The sequence below is a fragment of the Stegostoma tigrinum genome, chromosome 19 (assembly GCF_030684315.1).
Source record: "Stegostoma tigrinum isolate sSteTig4 chromosome 19, sSteTig4.hap1, whole genome shotgun sequence".
NCBI classification, from domain to species: domain Eukaryota; kingdom Metazoa; phylum Chordata; class Chondrichthyes; order Orectolobiformes; family Stegostomatidae; genus Stegostoma; species Stegostoma tigrinum.
This window is the reverse complement of record NC_081372.1, coordinates 54,738,253-54,761,799: the sequence shown is the minus strand read 5'-3', so window position 1 is coordinate 54,761,799 and position 23,547 is coordinate 54,738,253. Positions and strand designations below refer to the sequence as shown.

Genomic DNA, 23,547 nt, shown 5'->3' with positions numbered 1-23,547 from the left:
GATTGGTGATGTAAACTTTGTGTCAATCAGTAAACAGTCTCCACCAAAGTATTCTAGTCTTGAAAATAGGCTTGGAGGTCCTGTAACATATAATAATGCTGTTAGCCCTAATTCATTCATATGAAACAAATTGCTCGTTATGGCACACTCGAGTCTTTAACTTTGGAGTGACTTTGCTATATTCAGTACTCAGTCAAATACAGCTGTGTAGCTGACAGATTCTCACTTTGATTTACATGTTAAAGACAGTGAAAAATTACTCAACACTAAGGGCACAAGTATAACAAGCATATTTCTGTAAAGCTAAGGCGTTACAGTTGATCTCCGTGCAATGTGGCCATGGAGAGCTAAGCCAGTCAAGGAGACAGCATGCCCACCTGCCTGCTGTCCAATGATAGCTGATGGAAAGTGCATGCGTATAAACGTTGGTGGGGCTAGGTTATGGATAAACTCCGACATCGCACCCATTTGAAAACTCAATGTGTTCTTTCACCCAAACCACAACCACTTGGACACAATGCAGGAGGCCAGTAAAAACCAAGTGAGATTATACTCCAGAAAGCATCCAGGCTTTGAGGAAAGAAAGGAGAATGTGAGCGAGAAAGCAAATCACCCAACTCTCAGGTTCAGTTTGCTGTAAAATCGCCTGGGCTGGCCCAAGCATCAGGGGATGTGAGGACACATAGCATTAGGTTCAGAATCAGGGACCTGGAGAAAGCAAATAGAAATGGACCAGAACAGATTGGCTGACCATCAAGTTTATTCCATCTGGACGTATCTTATGGACTTATGGACAGGCACCATAAGCTCCTTCTCCCCTTTTCACTCACACAATTCCCCAGGCGGGATTAAAAAGAAACAGAAAACAGACAACTTTGGGCCAGTTTAACAAAATGGGATAGTCAGGGAAATTCCACTCTCATTTATGAAGGCAGTCAAGCAGAGACCTGAAAGCTGTAGTGACTGATCTCTGTAGCCCGAATTAACCCTACATGCAGTTGTGATTTCAAGTGTCAACTCTGCAACGCGTTTGGGATTTTTCAGTTACAAGGAAATCATTGTTTCCCTGTTGGTTGTCTGAACTTTGAAAACATTTTGGATTTCTGGAGTCAGGAGTTTTCTCACAAATGTGATTCCTGTTTTATTGAAACTTGCCCTGACAGGGAAAGCCCAGTGATTCATGGTGATGTGATCAATCCTCAACAAATAGGCTGTGTTTCTTGTAATTGACAAGAAGAGCCCAGCGCTGTTTTTTTCTGTTGTCCATGGTTTTCAGCTGAGTTTGCTGACCTCCATTAGTTCCACTATTGTTGGCATTAGGTGTGCTAACCTCGGCAGAAGAGGAGGTGGGTCGGAGGGAGCCGTGTCTTTCTATTACACCCACTGGAAAGTGACCCACTGCCGACCCTGTGAGGTGGCAGATCCATATTCAGCTGCATTGCCGCCTTGACCAGGAGGTCCTCTGACCATTAGTTAGGGCTACACATGCCAATGACCATTAACAATCAGTTCTCACTGTGGAGAAGGAAGGGAGTGAATTTTTGTTTGAGTTTGTGCGAATTAAGAAGAATGGTGACAGGCAGAACTACACGTTATCAGGGCAGGAGGAGGGGGAGCTGAAATTGGGAGTTTTCTGGAAAGGATAGGAACATGCTAGCTTGCAAAGATTTCATTCCAACTCATGTCAACAGTAGCTAGCACCTTTCATAGAGTTGTGCATCATGGAAATGGACCCTTTGGTCCAACTCATCCATGCCAACCAAATATCCTAAATTAATCTGGTCCCATTTGCCAGCATTTGGCCCATATCCCTCTAAACCCTTCCTATTCATGTATCTGTCCGGATGCCCTTTAAGTGTTGTAATTGTACCAGCTTTCACCACTTCCTCTAAAACATCATGACATTGTAATCAGATACAATTTGGCTACAGGCCAATGAAGGGGTCACTATCACAGCATTTCCAAGGGCATTTTAAAGTGGGAGAGAGAGGTTGAGAGATGTTTCAGGAAATTAGAGAGATACACAGTTTCCATTCCCATAAATCATACCCAGTCGATTTGCTGAATTCATGGATGTGTCTTTTTTTTCTTTCAAGTTAAAATATTTCAGAATTGAAATGTGGCAAGACATTGAGTTTATGCACGGAAAAATGGCTTGGATTTCTGAGTGGAAACTGTGTTTGACTGGCCTGTGGGTTGGAAGGAAATGCAGGTTCCTGGTTTTCATTTTGTGACTGTACTTCTTTCTCAGGGCTTTCAGCTCGTGTCAGGCATCAGCTGCAAGACCAGGTCTCGGTACTTGAAGCTGAACAAGTGCTGCTCAAAGTGCCCTCCTGGTGAGTAATGACATTACAATAGCAGTGGTCTGAGCTGTGAAAACACATGGAGCCTAGTAGTCCCTTGGATGCAAGCCACTATTCAATTAGATTATAGTTTAGCTGGTCTGCACCTTAACTTCATCAGTTTCCAATTATGGTGTAGGAGGAATGGCATTCTGAAATAGTCCAAATCAGAAGAGGGCTGCGGTTTAGACTGTGACTTTTCACTTCTGAGTTCACATTTATCCCACGTTGAAGACACACAAATCTTTTTTTCTTTTGGCCTATGAGAGTCTCAGCAAAAATAAAATACATGCACCAGTAACTCAGACCCCATAACATATCATTCAATCTAACTGGACATTAAGCTGATTTGGAGAGGCTGAAAATGGTTTGCTGGGTGGGATATGAGTAAGTCGCATTGTGCTGAGGCTAGGAAAGTGTAGAGGAAGCTTCTGTCAATTCTTACCTCAATTAGGCATTTCTCAATGGTCTTCAATATCCCACATTTTATTCGAGGCAGTGACAATTAACGATGTGGTGAATGAATGCCACTGTTGACTCATCAGTGACAACATTGTTACCTCTGAGTCAGAAGGTTGAGGATTCAAGTCCCACTGCAGAAGTTCAAGAATAAAATCTAGGCTGACTTTCTCTGCAGTTCGGAGAGAATTCTGCACTGAAGTTCCAACTTCCAGAGGACAGAGCTCCTTTCAAAGCCCTGATGGTTCTCTCAGCTGGATGTAAAAAAAACCCGTGTCACTTTTCTGGAGGAGAGCAAGAGCATTATCCCCGGTGTCTCGGCCAACATTTATTCTTCAAATAAAATGACCAAGGGAAGCGACAACCTGGATATTATCTCAGTGCAGTTTGAAGGACATCGCTGTGTGTACATAAATTGCTGTTCTCCCTAAGTTGAAGACTGCTTCGCAATTCTCCCAGATCCTGAACAGTGGTTGTTCCCCCTCCTTTTAATACAAAATTTGCATAGTATGAAATAACAAGCTAGTGAAATTTATCTGAGATTCGAGAGGGAAATGATGATGAGAACTGACTCAAATATGACCATATCTTTACTCCTTTCCTGAAGGTATTGCTCTGACTGTTTTAATGGTTTGTGATTCATTTTGTCATATATTCTGTTATATTTAGTTATTTAGACTTTCCTACTGCACTCCCTTCAGTTTGGTTCAAGATGAACCACCAATGAATAAATTAGCCCCAATTTCCTCCAGCCCACAGCTATCCTGCAAAACAAGAACATTGGGTACCCAGTGAAGTCAGATACTTTACCATACCTAGTGCTATTGGCAAGCACAATGGGACTCCCTCAAGAGCTTTGAGTCATCAGTCTTAGCTGGGCTTCTGGGAAAGGGAGAAACGCTGATGGAGTTAACAGCCAGAGAGACTGAGAAGAGGAGGCAATGTTGGCATTTGAAGGATTTCCTCCTGTGTGACCAAGGAGCATGATCGGAAATTGCCATTACGTCCAGCCTAGCTTCATCTTGCTCCGTCACCCTTGCTGCCTCACATCAATGGCCACGTTTCAGTTGCGTGCCTTTGCAGTGGGTGTTGGTAAGTCAATCCTGTCCCCAATTTCCACTTCCCAGAACTGGCAAATCCACCCTGACCTGGGTTCACCACGACCAGGCAGAATGTCTAGTCACTGAGGTCAGGTGACAGACTGCCAGCTGAACGGTGGGAGGTATTTGCCAGGTTTATGGAGACATGGGGAGGTGTGGCGATACAGAAGTAAAATGCAGCAGACGTTGGAAATCAGAAATAAAATAGAAAAGGGTGGAAAGTTCCAGGAGGCCTGGCAGCATCTGTTGAGAGAGAAAAAGTTAATGTTTCAGGTTGATGGCATTTCATCCGATGTTGTTTGTCCAGTGACTAATTTAAAGACAGAAAATGAAAGATTTCTTTGTTATGCTGACTGTGTTTGCTCTGCTAAGTGTGTGGAATGTTTGTTGTTTGCAGGCACTTACATGAACAGTGAATGTACAGAGACTAAGGACTCAGAATGCTATAATTGTGGCCCTGACCGTTATCAGTCAGAGTGGAATACACTGGATCATTGCCAACTGCACAAAACCTGTAACCGTAGTAAGTATCAATTATTGTCAGGTGTCGCACTGATTAAGATCCAGAATGAGAAGTAAATTACCTATACCAGTCCTGACTATAGATCTAATGCTGCCGCAAGTTTCCACTCACACTCCCCTCCTGCCTACTGTCTCTGAGAGTATGAATCACCCATCACCAAACACACTACCACAGCTTCAATGTCCCATCGTAGTGCCCAGCCTTCAGGTGAGCACTGGCATCTGACTGTCTCCAGGCCATTTGACCACTAGGGACATCGTAACCAAGTTGGCATCATCTATATTTGAAAATTACTTGGCCAGTCATTTCATGGAGGAGGTTGCTTTTAAATTTTTGTGGTGTGCTTTGAAAGTTCTTTTAAATTATTTCTTTCTTATTATTGTCACATGTACCTAGGTGCAGCGAAAAGTTTTGTTTTGCAGGTAGATCATACCATTCAATGTGCATTAGGGTGCAGAACAGAGTGACAAACATAATGTTACGGCTGCAGAGAAGGTGCACAGAGAACGAAATCAGCTGAGAGCACATCTGTGAAGAGACAAAACCTGTTTGACCAAACACTTCACCAAAATATTGGTCCTTTAATCATGTTAATAAATGAGCCAGTTACAATTCTCCTCCACGATCACATTATTTGGTTATATTATTATTCGAGCAATGATGTCTGTTAAGTGGGATTGACATCACCAAAGTGTCAGTTTAAGTTATAATAAAATTTAAATAAAATTTAAACTAAAGTTGGAATTGAAATCAGTCTTCGTATTGATGACCACTAACCTATTGTCATTATAAAGGCATTCTGCAGAAGGATCCAAACCTGAAATGTCAACTTTCCTGTTCCTCTGATGCTGCCTGGCCCACAGTGCTCCTCCAGCTCCACACGATGTTATCTCTTATTTTGCTCCCCCAAGTCCTTTCAGGAAGGAATTCTGCCATCCTTACTTGGTCTGGCCTACATGTAACACCTGATCCAATTTGGTTGACACTTAACTGCTGTCAAGGCAATTAAGAATTGGCAACAAATGCTGCCTTTGTCAGGAATACCTATATTCCATGAATTTTTTTTAAGTTGGAGTTTTATAAAGATGTGTTCATCCTCTGGATGTAATATGCGGACATTGTTGCTCCTTTAACTCTGTTTCTCTCTCCCTCTGTCTCTGTTCAGATGGAGGATTTGTGGTTGAGAAGCAAGGCACCAATACTGCAGACACCATCTGTCAGTGCCAGTTGGGAATGTACTGCATCAACAAGGATTGTGAGATTTGTGAAGAAAACAAGGTGTGCGGACCTGGATATGGAGTTGTTTACAGACAAGGTAAAATCTACCACATTTCTGAGTCATGGCAGGAAAAAAAAATCTGGAGTAGTGGGACCTTGCTCAGAATTACTGAAGTAGCAAACTTTTGTGTTGTGACTTTGTGAACATCAGAGATATTAACCTTGGGAAGGGGCCAATAGCCCAGCTTATTTTATGTAAATTTCAGCTCATCCAACCCTTTGCTTGTTACCTGAAAGTCCCATTCACTTGTTATCACTGTGCTCACTGACCTACATGGAGTTATGGTCCACTAATGCCTCAGATTTAAAATTCTGATTCTTATGTTCAAATCCCTCTGTGATTTCAGCCTTGTTTATTGCTGCAACATCCTGCAGTTCCACAGCACTATGAGAGTGCTGCTGCATTGCTCCAATTCTGGCTTTGTATGCATTAGCTGCTATTTACACCCAAGCACTAGAAGCTGTGCCTTCACCTGCCTAGTTCCCAAACTCTGGAACTTTAATTTTTAACCTATTCTCCTCTCCACCCTTTTAAATGACTCCCCAAAAAACCTAAGTCTTTGACCAAACATAATACCTTTATCTGAGTACCTTGTTCATGTGATCAGTGTCAATTTTTGTTATATTCTGGTTTGGGTGGCTTTTACTATGTTAAGATGGCATATTCAACGTCAATTGTTATTGAGGTACAGAGGGACCTAAAGTGGTCACAAAATTGAATGATGTGTAAAACAAAGTAAGGGAAAGGTGCCAGCCCAAGTAGTATAATCTTAAATAATGCTGTAGTTCTGATTTTTGCTTTCAGATGGGGGAATTTCAATGCCAATGTGTGAGAGATGTGAGCCTGGATATTTTTCAAATGTGTCCTCTAATATGGCGCCTTGCAGAAAATGGAACGAGTAAGTCTGGATATAATCTTCCATCAAATTATCAAGATAGCTGTATTGAACAAGACGTTGCCTGGTCTAGTGACATTGAGAACAAAACATCCTGGTTCGTGCTGTGTTTACAATCTTAGCCTCGGTATGAATTGCGGGAACATTGATCCCGTGTGCCTGAGAGAGACTCTGTGCGTGTGTGTGTGTGTGTCTGAGTGTGCCCATGTAAGCCTTTGAGTTTGCGGTGTGTGTGAGTGTATAGTGTGGTGGAGTCACCTGTAGTGAGACACGTACCCAAGATCCCAGTTGAGTCTGTCCTCATGGGGACCGGACTTGGTTGTCAGCCTCTGCTTGGCAACTCTGCGTTTTTGTGTATCCCAAAGTCCACCTTGGAGGTTGTTTACCCGAAGATCCGAGGCTGGGAGGGAATACCCCTGTCTGATTGTTGCGTGGTATCTATTCATCAGCTGTCGTGGCGTCTGAGCACGGTTTCACCAATATACCATGCCTTTACTTCGCTATCCATTCCCCAACTGTTCTATATCCCACCCTACTGCCTGCACTATCCTGCAGCAAGAGCACCACCTGATGGTCAACTGTGATAAGGCACTCCTGGTAAGGTTTAGCTGCAATGTGGAGCTGTCTTTATTGACTGATGGCCTGTGCTCAGTTGTACAAAGTTAGGAAGCTCTCAGTGGAGTGCAACTGTGATGGGAAGAAAAATAATAAGAGTACTTGCTATTTTTCTCCTTTTAGTTGTGGGTCACTCCCAATACAGGAAAATGGAACTGCAACAAAGGACGTGAAATGTGGTGAGTCTACCTAAGAAACTTTGTTTCTGAAGAACTTCCCGGAAAGCAAGCAATGATTATAAGTGATCAACTCACACTAGGTGTAATTTTGACTTTGAAGGTGTTGAAATTGGGGGAATGTATAATGGAGACCTGATCCAACAGTGCTGTTTTTCTCCCTTGTTGCCAAAAGATAAAATCACTCACACTGTCACAGTCTGCCACATTCTTTGTAAGAACACAAATATATCTATCTTCTTATATCAGAACATCCCTTGCATTTTACATAGAGATACATAAAGACCTAGAGCACAGATACAAATCATTCAGTCCAACTCATCCATGCTGACTAAACTTCCCAAACTAAATTAGTCCCACTTGCCTGCATTTGGTCCCCTCTAAGTCTTTTCTATTCATGTACTTGTCCAAATGTCTTTTAAATGTTGTAACTGTACCTACATCTACAACACCCCTCATGCAGGGAACTACTCTCTGAATAAAAAGGTTGCCCCTCAGGTCCCTTTTAAATCTTTCTCCTCTCACCTTAAAAATATGGCCACTAGTTTTATATACTGAAAGCATTTGCTTGGTGCAGTCTAATTACTCATTATTTGTCCTGTTTCCTGGTGAATATTTCATCATCTGAGGTACTCAGGGTGGCTAGGGTGAAGATTAATTAAACAAGGCTTGATTATGATGTTCTCACCTTGTGACAGTGAGGAGTTGGGGATGTGACATGGGGGCCCCCGAACACACCCTGTCTGATCTTTTCCATCCTGCTCCACCCCACTCCCTAACAACGCTAAACTCCCACAAATGGTCTCTCTTTTGAACTGCTGTTGAGGAAGGTTACTTGCTGTTTCTGAGGTTTCCTGTGTTCTTTCAACTTTCTGCACTTTAGACCTTATTAAAATTCAAAACTTGTCATCTGTTCAACAAAGCCCCAAATTTCGTCTGAGGTGAATATACAAAAAATCCCATGGCACTGTTTTGAAGAAGAGAAGTGAAATCTCCTCTGGTGTTATGGACAATACTGATCCCTCAATCGGAATTTCATTGAAAAGAAAAGATTACCTGGTCATTATTAACATTGTTATTTATGGGAAATTTCTATATTCAAATTAGCTGATGCATTTTTTGAAGTCCAGATGACTACATGCCAAAGTATTGCATTGGTTGCAAAGCACTTTGAGATATCCTGTGGTTGTGAAAGTGCTATATAAATGTAAGTTTCTCATGTTTAAGAGATTCCACAAATAATACCTCTTTGACCAAGTTTTTGGTCACCTGACCAGTGTTTCATTATGTGGTTCAATGTCAAAGTTTGATTGATATTACACCTGCAAAATGCCTTTGTGATTTTTTTACAATGTTAAAATTTTGGGCGGCACGGTGGCTCACTGGTTAGCACTGCAGCCTCACAGTGCCAGGGACCCGGGTTCAATTCCAGCCTCAGGCGACTGTCTGTGTGGTGTTTGCACATTCTCCCCGTGTCTGCATGGGTTTCCTTCGGGTTCTCCGGTTTCCTCCCACAGCCTAAAGATGTGCAGGCTAGGTAGATTGGACATGCTAAATTGCCCATAGTGTTCAGGGGTGAGTGGGTTATAGGGAGATGGGTCTGGGTGGGATTCTTCAAGGGGTGGTGTGGACTTGTTGGGCCGAAGGGCTTGTTTCCACACTGTAGGGAATCTAATCTAATCTTTCATGAATGCAGACACAAGAACAGGGTGGGGAAGAAAAAAAACAAAAGAACACATTTGATTATTTTGCCTTGTTCCTTAAACCTCACCATCTTTCTGCTATAACATTTGCTGGGAGTATGTTGAGCCCCTTATTTGTGTATTTGATTGATTCATAAATCTGTCTCTGAACAGATTCTGAAAATAGCAGCAGTCTGTCCTTCTGCTGCTGGATTTAATAGGCTTGAGTTAGATCTAGACCCAGTTGAAATTGGTTGAAATCTCAGGCATCACACACCAAATTACTGATGGGTGCTCATTAAGTGGTGTCAGATAGTGACACTGGTTAAGAACATTGGAGCTGATGCAAACTGATCTCGTGGCCAGTGAGTTGAATTTTCACCCATTATTCCTCTCCTGATGAATCCAGTGGTCTTGTACCAGGGTACATCTTCTCTTCAGCTGCTAGGTTCAGCTGTGTGAGTCAAAGCCACAATTCGATCAGCCATGATTGATCAAGCAGCAGAGTGAGCTCAAAGAGCCGAATGGCCTCTCCGAGTACCAAATGAGGCTGGAAAAGCACAGCAGGTCCAACAGCATCTGAGCAGCAGGAAAGTCAATGTTTTGACAGGACAGGGAAGGGGGCGGGAAGCCCAGAAATAAATAAGGGGAGTTGGGGATATGGGATGGTGACAGGTGGATGTAGGTAGATGGTTATTGTGATTGGTCTGTGTGAGGGGTGGAGCAGATAGGTGAGTAGGAAGATGGACAGGTTAGTTCAGGCCAGGAGGGGGAGGGCTGGACGTGGGATAGGGTGGGGTGGAGGGATTTTGAAGCTGGCAAAGTCAATGTTGAGGCCATTGGACTGTAAGCTCCCAAGGCACAATATTAGGTCACACTTCTCCAGTTTATGTTTGGCCTCACTGACAGTGGAAGAGGCTAAAGATGGACTCAGGGGAGTTGTAAAGATGTTGTCATGGGAGTGGGAGGGGGAATTAAAATGGATGGGTAAACGAAAGGTTGGGTTGGTTGATACGTGCGGAGTTTAGACAGCCCACGAACTGGTCCCTGAGCCTGCGTTTGGTCTCCCTGATATAGAGGAGACCACCTTGGGAGCAACGGATGCATTAGATGAGGTGGGATGAAATGCAGGTGAATCTCTGGCAGATTTGGAAGGATTATCTGGGGCCTTGGACAGAGGTGAGAGGAAAGATATAGGGCCAGCTGTTGTGCCTCCTGTGGTTGCAGGGAAAGGACCTGGGGGTGGTGAAGCAGTCGGCGGGGAGTGTGGAGCTGATGAGGGAGTCACTGAGTGAACAGTCCCTGTCGAAAGCGGACGGTGGTGGGGGGCGAAATATCCTTTTGGTGGTGGGGTCTGATTGTAGGCGGCAGAACTCTTAACAACTTTTCCTTTGACTCCACCCACTTCCTACAAACCGAAGTGGTTGCTATGTGCGCCCACATGGGCCCGAGCTATGATTTATGGGTCAGTCCCTCTTCCACAACCACACCAGCAGCATCCCTCACCTCTTTCTCCGCTATATTGATGATTGCATTGGTGCTGCACATATTCCTGTGAGGAGCTCAAGCAGTTCATCAACTTTTCCAACATCCACCGTGAACTCAAATTCACTTGGACCATTTCTGACCCTGTCGTGAAAGAGATATTTCCCTCCCTGCCCCTGTCCACTTTCCACAGGGACTGTTCACTCGGCAACTCCCTCACCAGTTTCATACTCCCCACTGACCGCTTCGCCACCCCTGGCATCTTTCCCTGCCACACCTGCCCCAACTACTCCCCTCCCATCTCCTTCCGAGACCCCAAACCATCCTTCCAGATCCAACAGACAGTCACCTGCTCCTCGTCCAACTTGATCTACTGTATCTGTTGCTCCTGATGTCATCTCCTCTATATCGGGGAGACCAAACGCAGCCTTGGGAACTGGTTCATGGAGTATCTGTGTTCTGCATGCATCAACCAACCTGACCTTCCAGTTGCCATCCATTTTAATTCCCTCTCCCACCCTCCAAGTGACATGTCCATCCATGGCCTTCTCCACTATCAGAGTCAGGCCAGATGTAAACTTAAGGAACAACACCTGATACTTTGCCTCAGGAGCTTACAGCCCAGTTGCCTGAATATTGACTTCATCAGCTTCAAAATCCCTGTACCCCCACCCTTATCCTATGTCCAGCCCTTCCCCTCCTGACTTGCCCTAACCTGTCCATCTTCCTACTCACCTGTCTGCTCCATCCTTTCCGTAGATCAATCACAATAATCCCTGACCTGCATCCACCTATCACCATCTCTCCTACCCTTCCACTATCCCCACCTCCCCCCCTCCATTTATTTCCGCGCTCCCTTCCCCTTCCCCAGTCCTGACAAAAGGTTTTGGACCAAATCATTGACTTTCCTGCTCCTCTGATGCTGCTTGACCTGCTGTGCTTTCCCGCCTCACATCTTTAGACTGCGGCATCCAGCATCTGCAGTCCTCAGTGTCTCCAAGTATCTACATCCTGTGTTCCTATGTCCATCTCCTCTCGAGGAGTTGTTCTTCTCCGTAAGGCTGAATTGCAGTCGGTGTATAGTGAGCAATCTCGCCTGACTCCACACAAGCCACTCGCCCACAATGAGAGGGAGGGAATGGGGTAAAACCAAGGCGCAGCACTCCCACTCACATGACTCTGTGACCATTTACAATGGTGTTAGGGGTTGCTGGGAGAATGTGGCTTCTCCTGCAAGAAGTAAAGACTGGAAGTGGGGTCATAGATCTTGTTAACTTCTGTGTACTCTGGTTCTTTTCAGGTACCTCAGGACTTCCATCGAAAGCAGGATTATTCACAGTGATTGTCCTCCTTAGTATACTACTCGTTATTATTATCTTGCTTTCCTTTATATGCATTGGAAGTAATAAGGGTAAGTAGTACAAACATTTCACCTTGTGCATTTTTAAATTATTTTTTATTAATTTTACACATGTTGGAATGAGAGATGTTGGTCCTGGGAAACTGGGCTTTCATCATTCAATACCAAACATTCTCAAAGTTAAAATGTAGGACAGATAACAGAGAAAAACTCCCTCTACACTGTCACCATTCAGGGCAGGTACAGCATGGGGTTAGATGCAGACTGAAGTTCTCTCTACACTGTCTCCATCAAGCAGTCCCAGGGCAGATTCAGTATGACTAGATATGCATCAAACCTCCCTCTATTTCGATCCAACTGAGCGTTTAGCCAACCTTAGAAGACCATCTGCTATCACCCAAGTGGGACAATGTTTAATTCCAATACTCACCATCCTGTAGTTTTTCCAATCACCCATTAAGTTATTAGTAGTACCAGGGAATCTTGTTTTTGGATGAAATGTTAAGCAGGAGCTCCATTTAGTTCTTTGGCTTGACATGAGGCGTTCCATTAGTGCACTCTGAAGGATAGAATGGAATGCTTTTCAGGTCTTGACCTACATTCCTCTTTCAGGTATCACCAAAATCATGTTTATCAGTCAGTTATTATTTCTGGGATTGTGGTGTGCAATGGGATGTCCTCATGACACTGTAAGGGATTTACATTGACAGATGTCTTCTTAATTATGCACTGTGGATGGTGTCAATTAGGAGCTGTAAGAGGACAGTGCAAGGCCATTGTACACCCAACATCATTTTATATAGATCTCCTCTCACTATGGGTTGGCACTGGGTGCCAGGGGCTGGGTACAGTGCCACAGGTGATTCCATTTTGTTTCTCTCTCTTTCAGAACATCGGACCAAAATAAGGGACATCGTCAACAGGCTGGTAAGTTTCATTTTGTATGTAAATGTTAGTTCCTACAGTTTGTTCACCTGGTACCGTATTCCAAACGGGGCTATATAGGAATTGGAAAAGGTTCACTGAAAGAGATCAGGTGAGGGATGACTGGGGGTGATTGGCTGAGGAACCGCGGAGCATGATTGGCTGAGAGATGGCAGAGCGTGGTAACAGTGATTAGGGGAGGGATCACCAAGAGTGATCAGGTGAGGGATTGCCAAGTGTGATTGGGTTGGGAGAGGCTCAATGAGACTGATTGTGTGAGGGATCACCAAGAGTGATCATATGAAGAATCACCCAGGATGATCAGAAGAGTGATCATCAGTTGCCTGAATCTCCCTGACCTGATTGCTCTTTGGTTGGAGCGCAGGTAACTCCAGACCAGGTTTTGAAACTTGTAACCTTTCATGTTCGGTATTGCCATTGTTACAAAGTGAACAATTGCTCTTTATAAAATAATGTAATTGGGTTTTGTATTTATATTTCATTGAGAGCAACCTGTTTCTGTGTTTTTTTTTAAACTGAAGTGCCGTCATAACATGTCCAAACCAGTCCAGGAACATGTTAAGACTGAGAATGGAAGGATATTAGCTACAGCAGGAGATGAGGACAAGAGCCCTGAGGATGGGACTGAGCTGCTTCCTGTGTAAAATGCAGCTAATAAGGACTGTTCAACCAAACACCAGTGTGAAGAGGCAGTGGATATTGTGATGATGCTGATGTTTTTGTGGGGTTTCTTCGAATTCAACATCACTTTGTCATAAGCAAAGACCAGAATGGGCATCCAGCAATGGACCTACTAATCCCAGCGTCAAAGATTTCTGCACAGCCTTGGAATAATTGACACAGGCAAGGTGCCTCAATAACCTCTTCACTGCAGTATCCCATGATAATGTATTTTACAGTCTGCTAACTCAGTGACAGAACATGGATGCAGCTGCTTCATCTACAGCACGTCTCTGATTTGATGTAAAGATAAAATATTTTCTGATCCTGAGCTCTTGCAATCAGATTGCTGCTTCCTCCTCAGTGCAGCAAAGTCACATTCTGTACCATTCCTCCTGTTAATCTCCAGTTGTGGGTCCTTGTCCTCAACTGCCTTAAAGCAGACCATTTTTCCTACACATCAGTGCCTGTAAAAGCTGAACTTCTGCTTGCAAATTTGTTTGGAAGTATGGACAGTTTCTGACCCTTAGTTTTCTCTGCACTGGGGGTTCTATAACTAAGGCCATGATCCCTTGTGTATAACTCCAAAGGTGCCTTTGCATCTCTCCCTGATGGTTCTGATGGAACAATGTATATTTTGATAAGTGTACAGGTGTGATTTAAGCATGATGACTTTGTAAAAATGAATAAAATGAATAACTGACTGTCATTTAATGAAGTCAAGTTATCTCCTTGAATGCAAGCTAGTGTTTATATGAGGGAGGATCCCTGAAAGCAATTGATCCAGCTGAATGTCTTCACTAATCATCTGTTCTAAGCTTTGTTAGCGATTGTTTTTATAATGTTATCTCTTCTCTTCATTTTTGTCTCTTACCCCTGACTTTTATTAACATTCAGTTCCATAAAACAATATTTAAATATTGCCTTTCAGGAGCTTAGGATGTTCCAACGTGCTTTCCATCTACTTTCAAAGTCGAATCACCATTTTTTTTAACTTTATTCATTCATGGGATGAGGGAGTCACTTTTAGACAGCATTTATTGCCCATCCCTGATTGTCCAGAGAGCAGTTGAGAGTCAACCACATTGCTGTGGGTCAGGAGTCACATGTAGGCCAGACCAGGTAAGGATGGCAGTTGGGTTTTTCCAACAATCAGCAACAGATCCATGGTTATCACTAGATTCCTAATTCCAGATTGTTTTAGTTAAATTCAAATTTCACCATCTGCCGTCGCAGGATTCAAATCCAGAATGCTTTCTTGAACTCTGGATTAACAGTCCAGCGATAACACACTAGGCCATTGCCTCCCCAATCTAAATGCAGGGAATTGCAGAAGCAAACCGTGCGCTGCAAGATTCCACAAGGAATTTTAAGATACATTCAAAAGGAATAATTTAATATAGCACTACTTGTGACCACTAGATTTCTCAAAGCACCTTGCAGTCAATGAAGCACAGTCATTGTAATCTAGGAAAGATGGCAATCAACTTGTGCACAGCAAGCTCCCACAAACAGCAACTTGACAATGACCAAAGCAGTCAGATTTTGTGATGTTAATTGAGGAATAAATATTGGCTAGGGAATCAGGAAATAATTCCATCCAATCCTTCTTGAATAATGCCATGAGATTTCTTTACACCAGCCTTGGAGGACAGGGAGGCCTCAGTTTATTATTTCTTGCAGAAGATGGATCATCACCGTTCAATATCCAATGCACTATTTAAAAAAATGATTTGATGACATGACCACTGTAATGATGACTACTTTTTAAACCTGTGTTATAAACATAAAAACTTCTGAAATTTGGGGGAGTAGGTATTGGTGAGAAGCAATGCTTTAACACTGGTGACTATCAACAGGATGGAGTTAGTTGCAAACCTATTTAAATAAATGTAGCTAAAGTCATTTTTTAGGTGTCTATTCCCATATTAAAATGTTTAAACTAAATTTAATGCATGCTGTATCCAGCAAGTAAAGTCTGGCAATGTTATGCAGTATACAGCACCTTGGCATCCACTTGTTGCTCCAGGACATGAACTTACAGCCTTGATCATTGCAAATTTCTCTGTCAACATTACCCATTTCATTTGCATAGTTAACAATCACAGTGTAATTGCAGGCTCCAGCCACTAGCTGGTTCTGTGGAGTGGGACTTGATGTAAAAGCATCCCTTCTCATTGACTGACCATAGGCAATGACGGGGGCATTTTATAAATACCATTTTAAACATTACTCCCAAGGAGACATACAGGTAATTGTCTTTTGTCTGTGTTCAGTTAACCAATCTCATCCTGTCAATAAATTTCAGCAACTGACCTCAGGGCATCTAATACAGGGATGGAATGGGATATTCCCAGTGGAAGGTTGAAATGGGCAATAATTGACACTCTTGATTGCTCATTTGTGAAAAAAAAAGATTTCATGCATGGCGATTGGGTGAAGGCAGGACAGGATTCAATATTAACAGACCGGGCCTGGTTGGAACTGGTGGGCGGACCAATAATGGCACTTGTCCACTTCCCAAAGGACAGATGGCACTGGTTGAGCTGTTAAAGGGTTTGAATTTCTGTTGTGATTATAAAGGTCCTGTGGCATCCCAAAGCACTTTACAGCCTGTAGAGTTCTTTTGAAGTGCAGTCACTGAGGTATTGAAATGCAGCAAGATCCCACAGAGAGCCAAATGAATAATAACCTGCTTTAGTAGTGTTAGTTAAGTAATAAATTTTGTTTGGAACACTGAGAGCTCTCCTCCTTTTCTCCAGGATGATACTTTATGATATTTTGTATTCACCTGATACGGCTAGATGAATCTGAGGTTAGAAAGGCACCTCTGGGGTCATAGTTAACAAGGTGTAGAGCTGGATGAACACAGCAGGCCAAGCAGCATCAGAGGAGAAAGAAGGCTGATGTTTCAGGCCTTCCTGTTCCTCTGATGCTGCTTGGCTTGCTGTGTTCATCCAGCTCCACACCTTGTTATCTCAGATTCTCCAGCATCTGCAGTTCCTACTATCTCTGGGGTCATAGTGCCTGACCACCTGCATCCCTTTCACCTCTGCACTTTGGTGTCCATTGAGGGGGAGCATGTAGCGCCCTGTACCATCCCTTTAGAGGGTCGTGGGCAGGGGTTTGCAGCGTTATCACCAATACCGACCCTGATATTTTACCAACATTTTTAATCACAAGTTTCCATTTCTAGTTTTGTGAATTCTGTTGACCGTTGGATTTCACTTTTGTTACAATGCCCCACTGTTCAAGGTGATCAACTTATTTTAAAAGAGTAGAAAGGCAGTTCTGACAGTGCAGGACCCCAGGATTGCGTGTTTGCCTGGATTTGATGTCTGAATATGGGTGTCAGCAACACACGAAGGTGCGAGAATGAACACATTCCCAACTGAGAATCACATATTTACTTAAGTGAACTACCATGCCTGCTGCAAATTCTGAAAGAAAGGCAGGAAGGGAAGGTTGGAATCACTCAGTAGGTCAGGTAGCATCTGTGGTAAAACAGAGAGAGAGAGAAAAAACTTATTGGATCAAGCAGAAGTGAATGATCTATCCCTGTTCTCTCTGCATTTGTAATACCCTTTCAAATCTCGAATTTCCCAGTCTGGGAATGAAACGCTAATTCAGAACCGTAAACCTGGAGGAAGAGGATAGGGTGGGAGGTTGTGTGTGTGTGTGGGAGAGAGAGAGAGAGAGAGAGAGACTGTAGCGAGTCGTGTCAGGAATGGGACGCCTCCTCGGCGTTTCTGATTCCGCCTTCCGGCCAACAAGCCAGTCCGACCCGGATCGTGCTTGGGAATAGCTCGGAGCTGAAGTCCAGGCCTCGCTCTCTCTCCCCAGACCCAATCCAAATCCAAATCCTCACTGGGACTGAGTGTACGTGACTGAGATGCGATCCGTTCAAAGACAGGGATCAGATCTTTCCGGCTGGGAAATCGGATGCCATGCAGAATGAAAGTGCGGCGGTATCTCTGGCTGTTCCTGCAGGCGATTCAGGTTTTTATTTCTGTTTGTGTGTCCGGAGGAGATCGTTGAAACCAGAGGCTATTGTTTTGTGTTTACGAGGCTTTAGGATTCATGAGAAGGGGAGGAGGATAGTTCTGAGGTTACAATGTAATTTCCCCCGGTCAAGGTGCCTGAGTAACATTCTCCGCAGACACAGAGACCCGGGAGGTGCTGCACAGCGAGAGTGGGGCCCCGAGCTCCGAGCACGGAAAACTGGATTACTCTCTGGCCTTGGCTGCAGGCCTTTTCAGGATGGCCCAGCAGAGCTCAGAAGTGACCCCTACTCCAACACTGCAAATAGTCAGGGTTCAATTCCAGTGACAGCAGAAAAATGTCATCACTGTGTTCTCAAACCCTGCAGTGATATACATTTGACAGGGTGCAATCGCTGGGCAGTGATATACAATTGATAATCAATGACCTTCATAATTTTTGATGTTCCCTACCCTTTGACGTAGCTGTGCATCAATGTAATCTCTAAACCCATTTAACAAAACCTGATTCGGGTTAATCTTGAAATGGAGACCGGAGGTGTATTTAAATACAAGGAGAAGGGGAGTGTGTTGGTTTCAGTCATGTTGACATTCAGGCGGCTGCGAGATGGGAAAGATTTTTATTTATAAAGCGTCTTTCACAATCGCAGAGTGTCCCAAAGCGTTTTACTGGCAATTAAAAGCCCTTTTGTAATGACTAATGTGACTTAGGAAATGCACACTTCTGTTTGGACACATCAGACTCAAATACCAACGTGACCACATACTTAACGAGTTGTTTTAGTGATGAATATTGGCTGCAACACTGGGGAGAATGCTGGCAATGCGGGAAGCTGGTTTACTTGAAAAAATAAATTGTGCATTATTTGAGTGAATTGACTTTGAGTCCAAAGGAGTGAATAAGGAATGAATCCAGAGCACAAACTAGGTGCTTGTCTGGATGCTGGAGATTGGTCGAGCAGGTTCGTAATGAACACACGGGACACGAATGTAGGTTCAATTCATGATTATCAGCACGTCATCCCAAGTAATGGTGAATAACTTCTCTCTCTGTGTAGGAGAAACACTTAAATAACATGCTTCACTGTGCAGCCTATTGGCCAGATTATGGTGGGAGAGTTGACATAGCACTTTACAACGGTCAGTTGATAGAAACATCTGACCAAAAAATAATTGACTATAATAATTGCTCATGGACAGGAATCAGCTGGTCTACACAAGATTTTAACATTTTATATATGATTTATAATACTCACACATTTACACATTATATAATCACTCATTAAGCAGTGTGACTGTGCAGTTATGTTGAATCGGGTTTTCAGGATATTTTGAAAAAGCTAATGAATCTGATGTTATTTTCATGTTTCCTGTTTTTTCATGAACCCCCTTCTTCCCTCATTCAACGTTCAGTTACTGCCCCAGACCCTTCACTTTATATTACAAGCCTCACCGTTATCTTGGGCAGTTGTCCATTTGCCTACTTTTCTGTTTTTCTGTTCAATCCTAGGCTCAGTTTCAAATCCCCTCCTCTACCCATTATTAGGATGGCCTGGTTCCACCTCAGCAACATTGTCCGTTGGTTCCCAACTCTGTGTGCCTGGTGCTGAAATGCTCACACATATTTTCTGTCATTTCCAGAGTCCGCAGGAGTATGTTCAACTTTGTATGATAGTCTAATACAGGTAATACAGGATTAACCAACTGTTAAACATCTCTTCCAGTTTTCCATTGTGGAAAATTAAACAAAGAGGGAATTAAGAGTTTTGATCAGTCATCACCACTTTTATGACATAATCGAAAGTTAACATTACCCACTGCTCTTTCACACTTGCAAACTTTAAAAAAGTCATGCCCACATTGTATTCCCCAAAGACTCCCTTGCCCATTATTATAATTTTGAGTGCCCATGTCGTTATGGTGTAGCTGAGTAGTGTTGGTAGATTCACTGCCAGCAATCCTTGTCCTTGGTTTTAAATCTACATTCCTGATACTGTGAGGAGAATGATGCCTGCACAATAGAAGATAGGCTTAATTTTGATGAACAGCAAAGGTTTGTTACATGTTGCTAATTAGTGTGTTACTTTGGAGATATGTAATGGTCTCTTGCAAGACATCAGAGTCAATTTAAGAGTATGCATTATTGCTAGCTACAAGGACTTTGTATCATAACAATCACACCTTGACATATTAGAACACGTTAGAACACTTTAGTTTACTCCTCCCAGGGACTATCTATTATATCCCGATAAGCAGAGCTTATCTGATAATGTCTTTGGGTACTAACTGCTGTACGCAACACCCATCGTCTCTCCTTCTGTTCTTGCTGATGTTAAGTGGCTGTCCTGACATTTTATGCAATACTCTGAGAATCTTCAGTCTACATCCCAATATTCCATTTGTCTGAAGTAAGCCTCTTTGGCGTGTCCATTCCCTTCATCTTATCTGAATGTGGCAGGACCTTCACCTCAGGGTTCTACACCTGGAATTCTAACTTGAAATGGTTGTGTTCTCATTTGAGAATCTGTTCAAAACCTGTCCCTTTAACCAAGTTTGTGCACAATGCATTTAGCATGGCTTTCCTGGCTCATTGCCTTTTTGAGCAGGCACTGCTGCCTGATAAAGCCATGCACGCTGGATCGATTCTGTGCACGGGTGACTGTCTGAAAGCCCACAGTGTAAGTGCCATGATTTTTTTTGTTATGTTACAAACATTATGTAAATGGATGCTATTGTCACTGGGTAATGCAAACAGATGCAAGTGTTCCTAAGAGTAGATCACAATGCACCATCCTCTGAGGCCCAAAATGCATTATTGTTTCGGCTGTCCAAAGTGCCAGACGAATCTAGGAATTCATCATTCACAAGGATGTGAATCCCATGCCCTACCAGAGCTGGGGCAGTTATACAGCACCAATCAATAGCTTCTGCTCAGTCCCGAAAGGAATATGATTAATAGCAGTACTTATTCAATGCAAGTTGCATTTCAATTTCCATAATGCTAAGAGTTAGGATGGTCAAATAAAATGTAGCAAATGTGAAGTGTTAATAAGTGTGTGCCCACACACAATGTTTGAAATAAAACCTAACATTTCCCCCCTCCTTCAGAATACTGTAATTTTGGAAATGCAGAACACAGACTTTTGTGTTGATTAGTCTTGAATGCAACAGTGAGACACCAACAGCTCAAGCATAACAAGTTCCTATCCCGCTGCATTCTCAGTGTAGCTCCTTATTTTAGCATGCCTTAGGTGAGCTATACTTCAGCTTCCGCCTTGAGTTGTAGACTATATCCTTCTGCACTTGTAAAACTCATGGTGTTCCATGTCATAAAAATGTAATGTAGCTCACTGTAAAACAAAGGCTCTGCCTGGAGGTCTAGCTTGTGAACTGCATTCAGATTTACTTTTCAGTTTTCCTGGCATTGTGTCAAATCCCATGAAACTACTTGTCAGCTATTGCCAATTTTCTAATTGCCTGCATTCCTCTTGTTCATATCTTGAGACCAGCCTGCTCTCCCATGTCCCCGAGTCCACTGGATGTTGATTGCTTTCAGCTCCCACCCTCAGTGGCAAACCTGTTGCAAATCTCCTGGTTCCACACCCATCCACCACATGGTGTTCAATTATCAGTTTGTATCGCACATGATGAGTTATTATCTTCTCCATTGATGTAATAGCTTTGACTAGATTGAAGATGCCATTACCTCTGAGTCAGCAAGTCATGAGCTCAAGTCATGCTCTAGAGATTTGACTGCATTATGGAGGCTGATAAATCACTTCAGTGATGAGGGAGCTGGGCATTGTCGGAGGCACTGCCTTTTAGATGAATCATTAAACTGAATCCTAGTTCCTCTTTCAGTTTTATGTGAAAGATTCCATGACAGTATTCTGAGGAAGAACATGATCTCCACCGTCTTAGCCAACATCCTCCTGCATTTATCCGTCAACCAGTATTGTTACTAAAACAAATTAGCTGATCATCCAGTTTATTGCTGTTTGTCAAGTTCACACCACTTGACTGCAGCGTTTATTACATTTCTACAACAAATGCATTTCAGAACCCTTTATTGTGTGAGAGATGCATTGAGACATTCTGAAAGCTGCTGCATAAATGCAAGTTCAGTCACGCCAGCTATGTCAATGAACCTATTGGGCAATAGGGTGTAGTAACTATGCTGTTTAATAAGGGAGCATTAATTAGGATAAAGCACTAATGTTAGTCAGCTATGTGGTAAGACATGTCCATGGTGGAAGTGGGTCTGTGTTGGACTGGAGCCATCACCCTGATGCCTTGTCTCAAAACTAGCTTGATGGGCATCGGGTTCGAGCATGGAAGAGAGAGGGAGATGAGGATGGGAAATCTACACAATAAATATTCATTTGTATTTCAGGTGTCCCCTAGTAACTGGCTGCGAAACTTCTTTCAGAAGTCTGTCTCGACCCAAAACAAGAGCCAATTTGTTGTTACTCCTTCCTCATTACTGCTATCTTACCACTTCTCCGAATCAGTCCTCCTGGACTGAGCCAATGTGCTTCATGTTGTACCCCTCAGATGGCCACTTGGCATCAACTGACCCTTCACAAATCAATACCACTCGTTTATTAGGAATAAGGTTGTGAGACAATAGTATACAAGCCAAGTTTACGAACCCCGTTCTCCTGAATTAATCTGTTAGGGCTCTGCTGACCATGTTTTGGTTCCTGTCCAAGGTCCTGAGGCAGGCGACCTCAGACCTGAGCACTGCACTCGTGTGAGCTCTGATCCAGGCTCTGTACAAATGCATATTTGGTTGATTTTGTATCTCAGCAGTCCTGAGGTAAATTAGGTGGCCTTTTACCAGTGTTGGGGAGATGGTGTACAGCCTCTTGCCCTTAGAAGATTTGAGGCTCTTATGTGCCCAATGAAGTGGTGGCTTGGCACCACAGTCACATATACTCCAGGAATATGCTCGTGGTCCCGTTGTGGGCTTAGGTTGTGGTGGGGGAGAAGGGGCATTCCTGATCTTGGCCCCAGACCCCCAGCCCCATAAAGGGTTACCCCCTGAGTAGCACACATCTCTGGGCATGTGGAAAGGACACAGCAGAAGGTGCTCAGGCCCTAACTGGATTGAACTCACTACTGAGCCCTGAAGATTGCTGGATCCCCAAATGGAAAATGAGATGCTGTTCATTCAGCTTGCGCTGAGCTTCACTGGAGCACGGCAGCAAGCCAGAGGAAGTGATGTTGGCCGGGGAACATATTGGTGTGTTGAAGTGGCAGGCAACTGGAAAGCCAGTGCCAATTTTTGTGGCCGGAACAAAGGTGTTCTGTAAATCGGTTGCCCAATTCGCACTTCATCTCTCCAATGTAGAGGAGACCACAGTGTGAGGAGCGAATACAGTAGACTAGGTTGACTGAAGTCCAGATAAAGCACTGCTTCATTTAGAAGGTGTGTCTGGGGCCTTGGATGAAGATGAGGGAGGAAGTAAACAGGGAGGTACTACACCTTCTGTGATGCCAGATGAAGTTGCCGATGTGGAGAGGTATTGGGAGTGCAGGAGGAGTGGGCTAGTGTGTCCTGGAGACAACAGCTCCTGCAGAAGGCTGATGAAGGACGGGAGGGGAATATGCATCTGCTCATGGCATCCCACCACACTCAGATAAATAGTGGCTTATTATCCTTTGGGCGTGGAGGCTGCTGGGGGGAAGTGAGGATCGGGGAACGCTATCGCTGCTAATGAGGGTGGAGAGTGGATAAGAACCGAAGAGTGCAAGATAGCTCAGACTTGTCTAAAGGTCCTGTTGATTATGGCAGTGGGGAATCCTCAGATGAAGCAAATGGTGGACATTTCTGAGGCCCCCTTCCCACCCAGTGGCAGGTGGCACCATCAGAACAGATATCATGGAGATGGAGAAACTGGGAGAAATGGGGTGGAGTCCTTACAGGAAGCAGGATGTGGGGATGTATAGTCCAGATAACTGGGAGTCAGTGGGTTTGTGATTGATATTGATGGCCAGCCCATCCCCAGAAATGGAAATACAG

At 43.6% G+C, this 23,547-nt stretch overlaps 2 protein-coding genes across 5 annotated transcripts in view; both read left to right on the top strand.

The window, feature by feature from the left end:
* Window positions 1–14,185, top strand: part of LOC125461507 (tumor necrosis factor receptor superfamily member 5-like) — a 29,685-nt gene extending 15,500 nt beyond the window's left edge. The window contains exons 2-9 of the mRNA XM_048550365.1: window positions 2,252–2,336; window positions 4,299–4,424; window positions 5,590–5,739; window positions 6,508–6,601; window positions 7,337–7,392; window positions 11,857–11,967; window positions 12,806–12,843; window positions 13,383–14,185. Of these exons, the coding sequence (XP_048406322.1) occupies window positions 2,252–2,336; window positions 4,299–4,424; window positions 5,590–5,739; window positions 6,508–6,601; window positions 7,337–7,392; window positions 11,857–11,967; window positions 12,806–12,843; window positions 13,383–13,505 (783 nt within the window). The 3' untranslated portion in view covers window positions 13,506–14,185. The remainder of the gene's footprint in view (window positions 1–2,251; window positions 2,337–4,298; window positions 4,425–5,589; window positions 5,740–6,507; window positions 6,602–7,336; window positions 7,393–11,856; window positions 11,968–12,805; window positions 12,844–13,382) is intronic.
* A 2,910-nt stretch (window positions 14,186–17,095) lies between these two features.
* Window positions 17,096–23,547, top strand: part of LOC125461545 (tumor necrosis factor receptor superfamily member 5-like) — a 39,573-nt gene continuing 33,121 nt past the window's right edge. Inside the window, exon 1 of one of the 4 annotated variants that reach the window (XM_048550464.2) lies at window positions 17,096–17,520. In XM_048550464.2, coding sequence (XP_048406421.1) covers window positions 17,464–17,520 — 57 coding nt within the window. In that variant the 5' untranslated portion in view covers window positions 17,096–17,463. The remainder of the gene's footprint in view (window positions 17,521–23,547) is intronic. The other 3 variants (XM_048550466.2, XM_048550465.2, XM_048550463.2) reach the window with 3 other exon arrangements.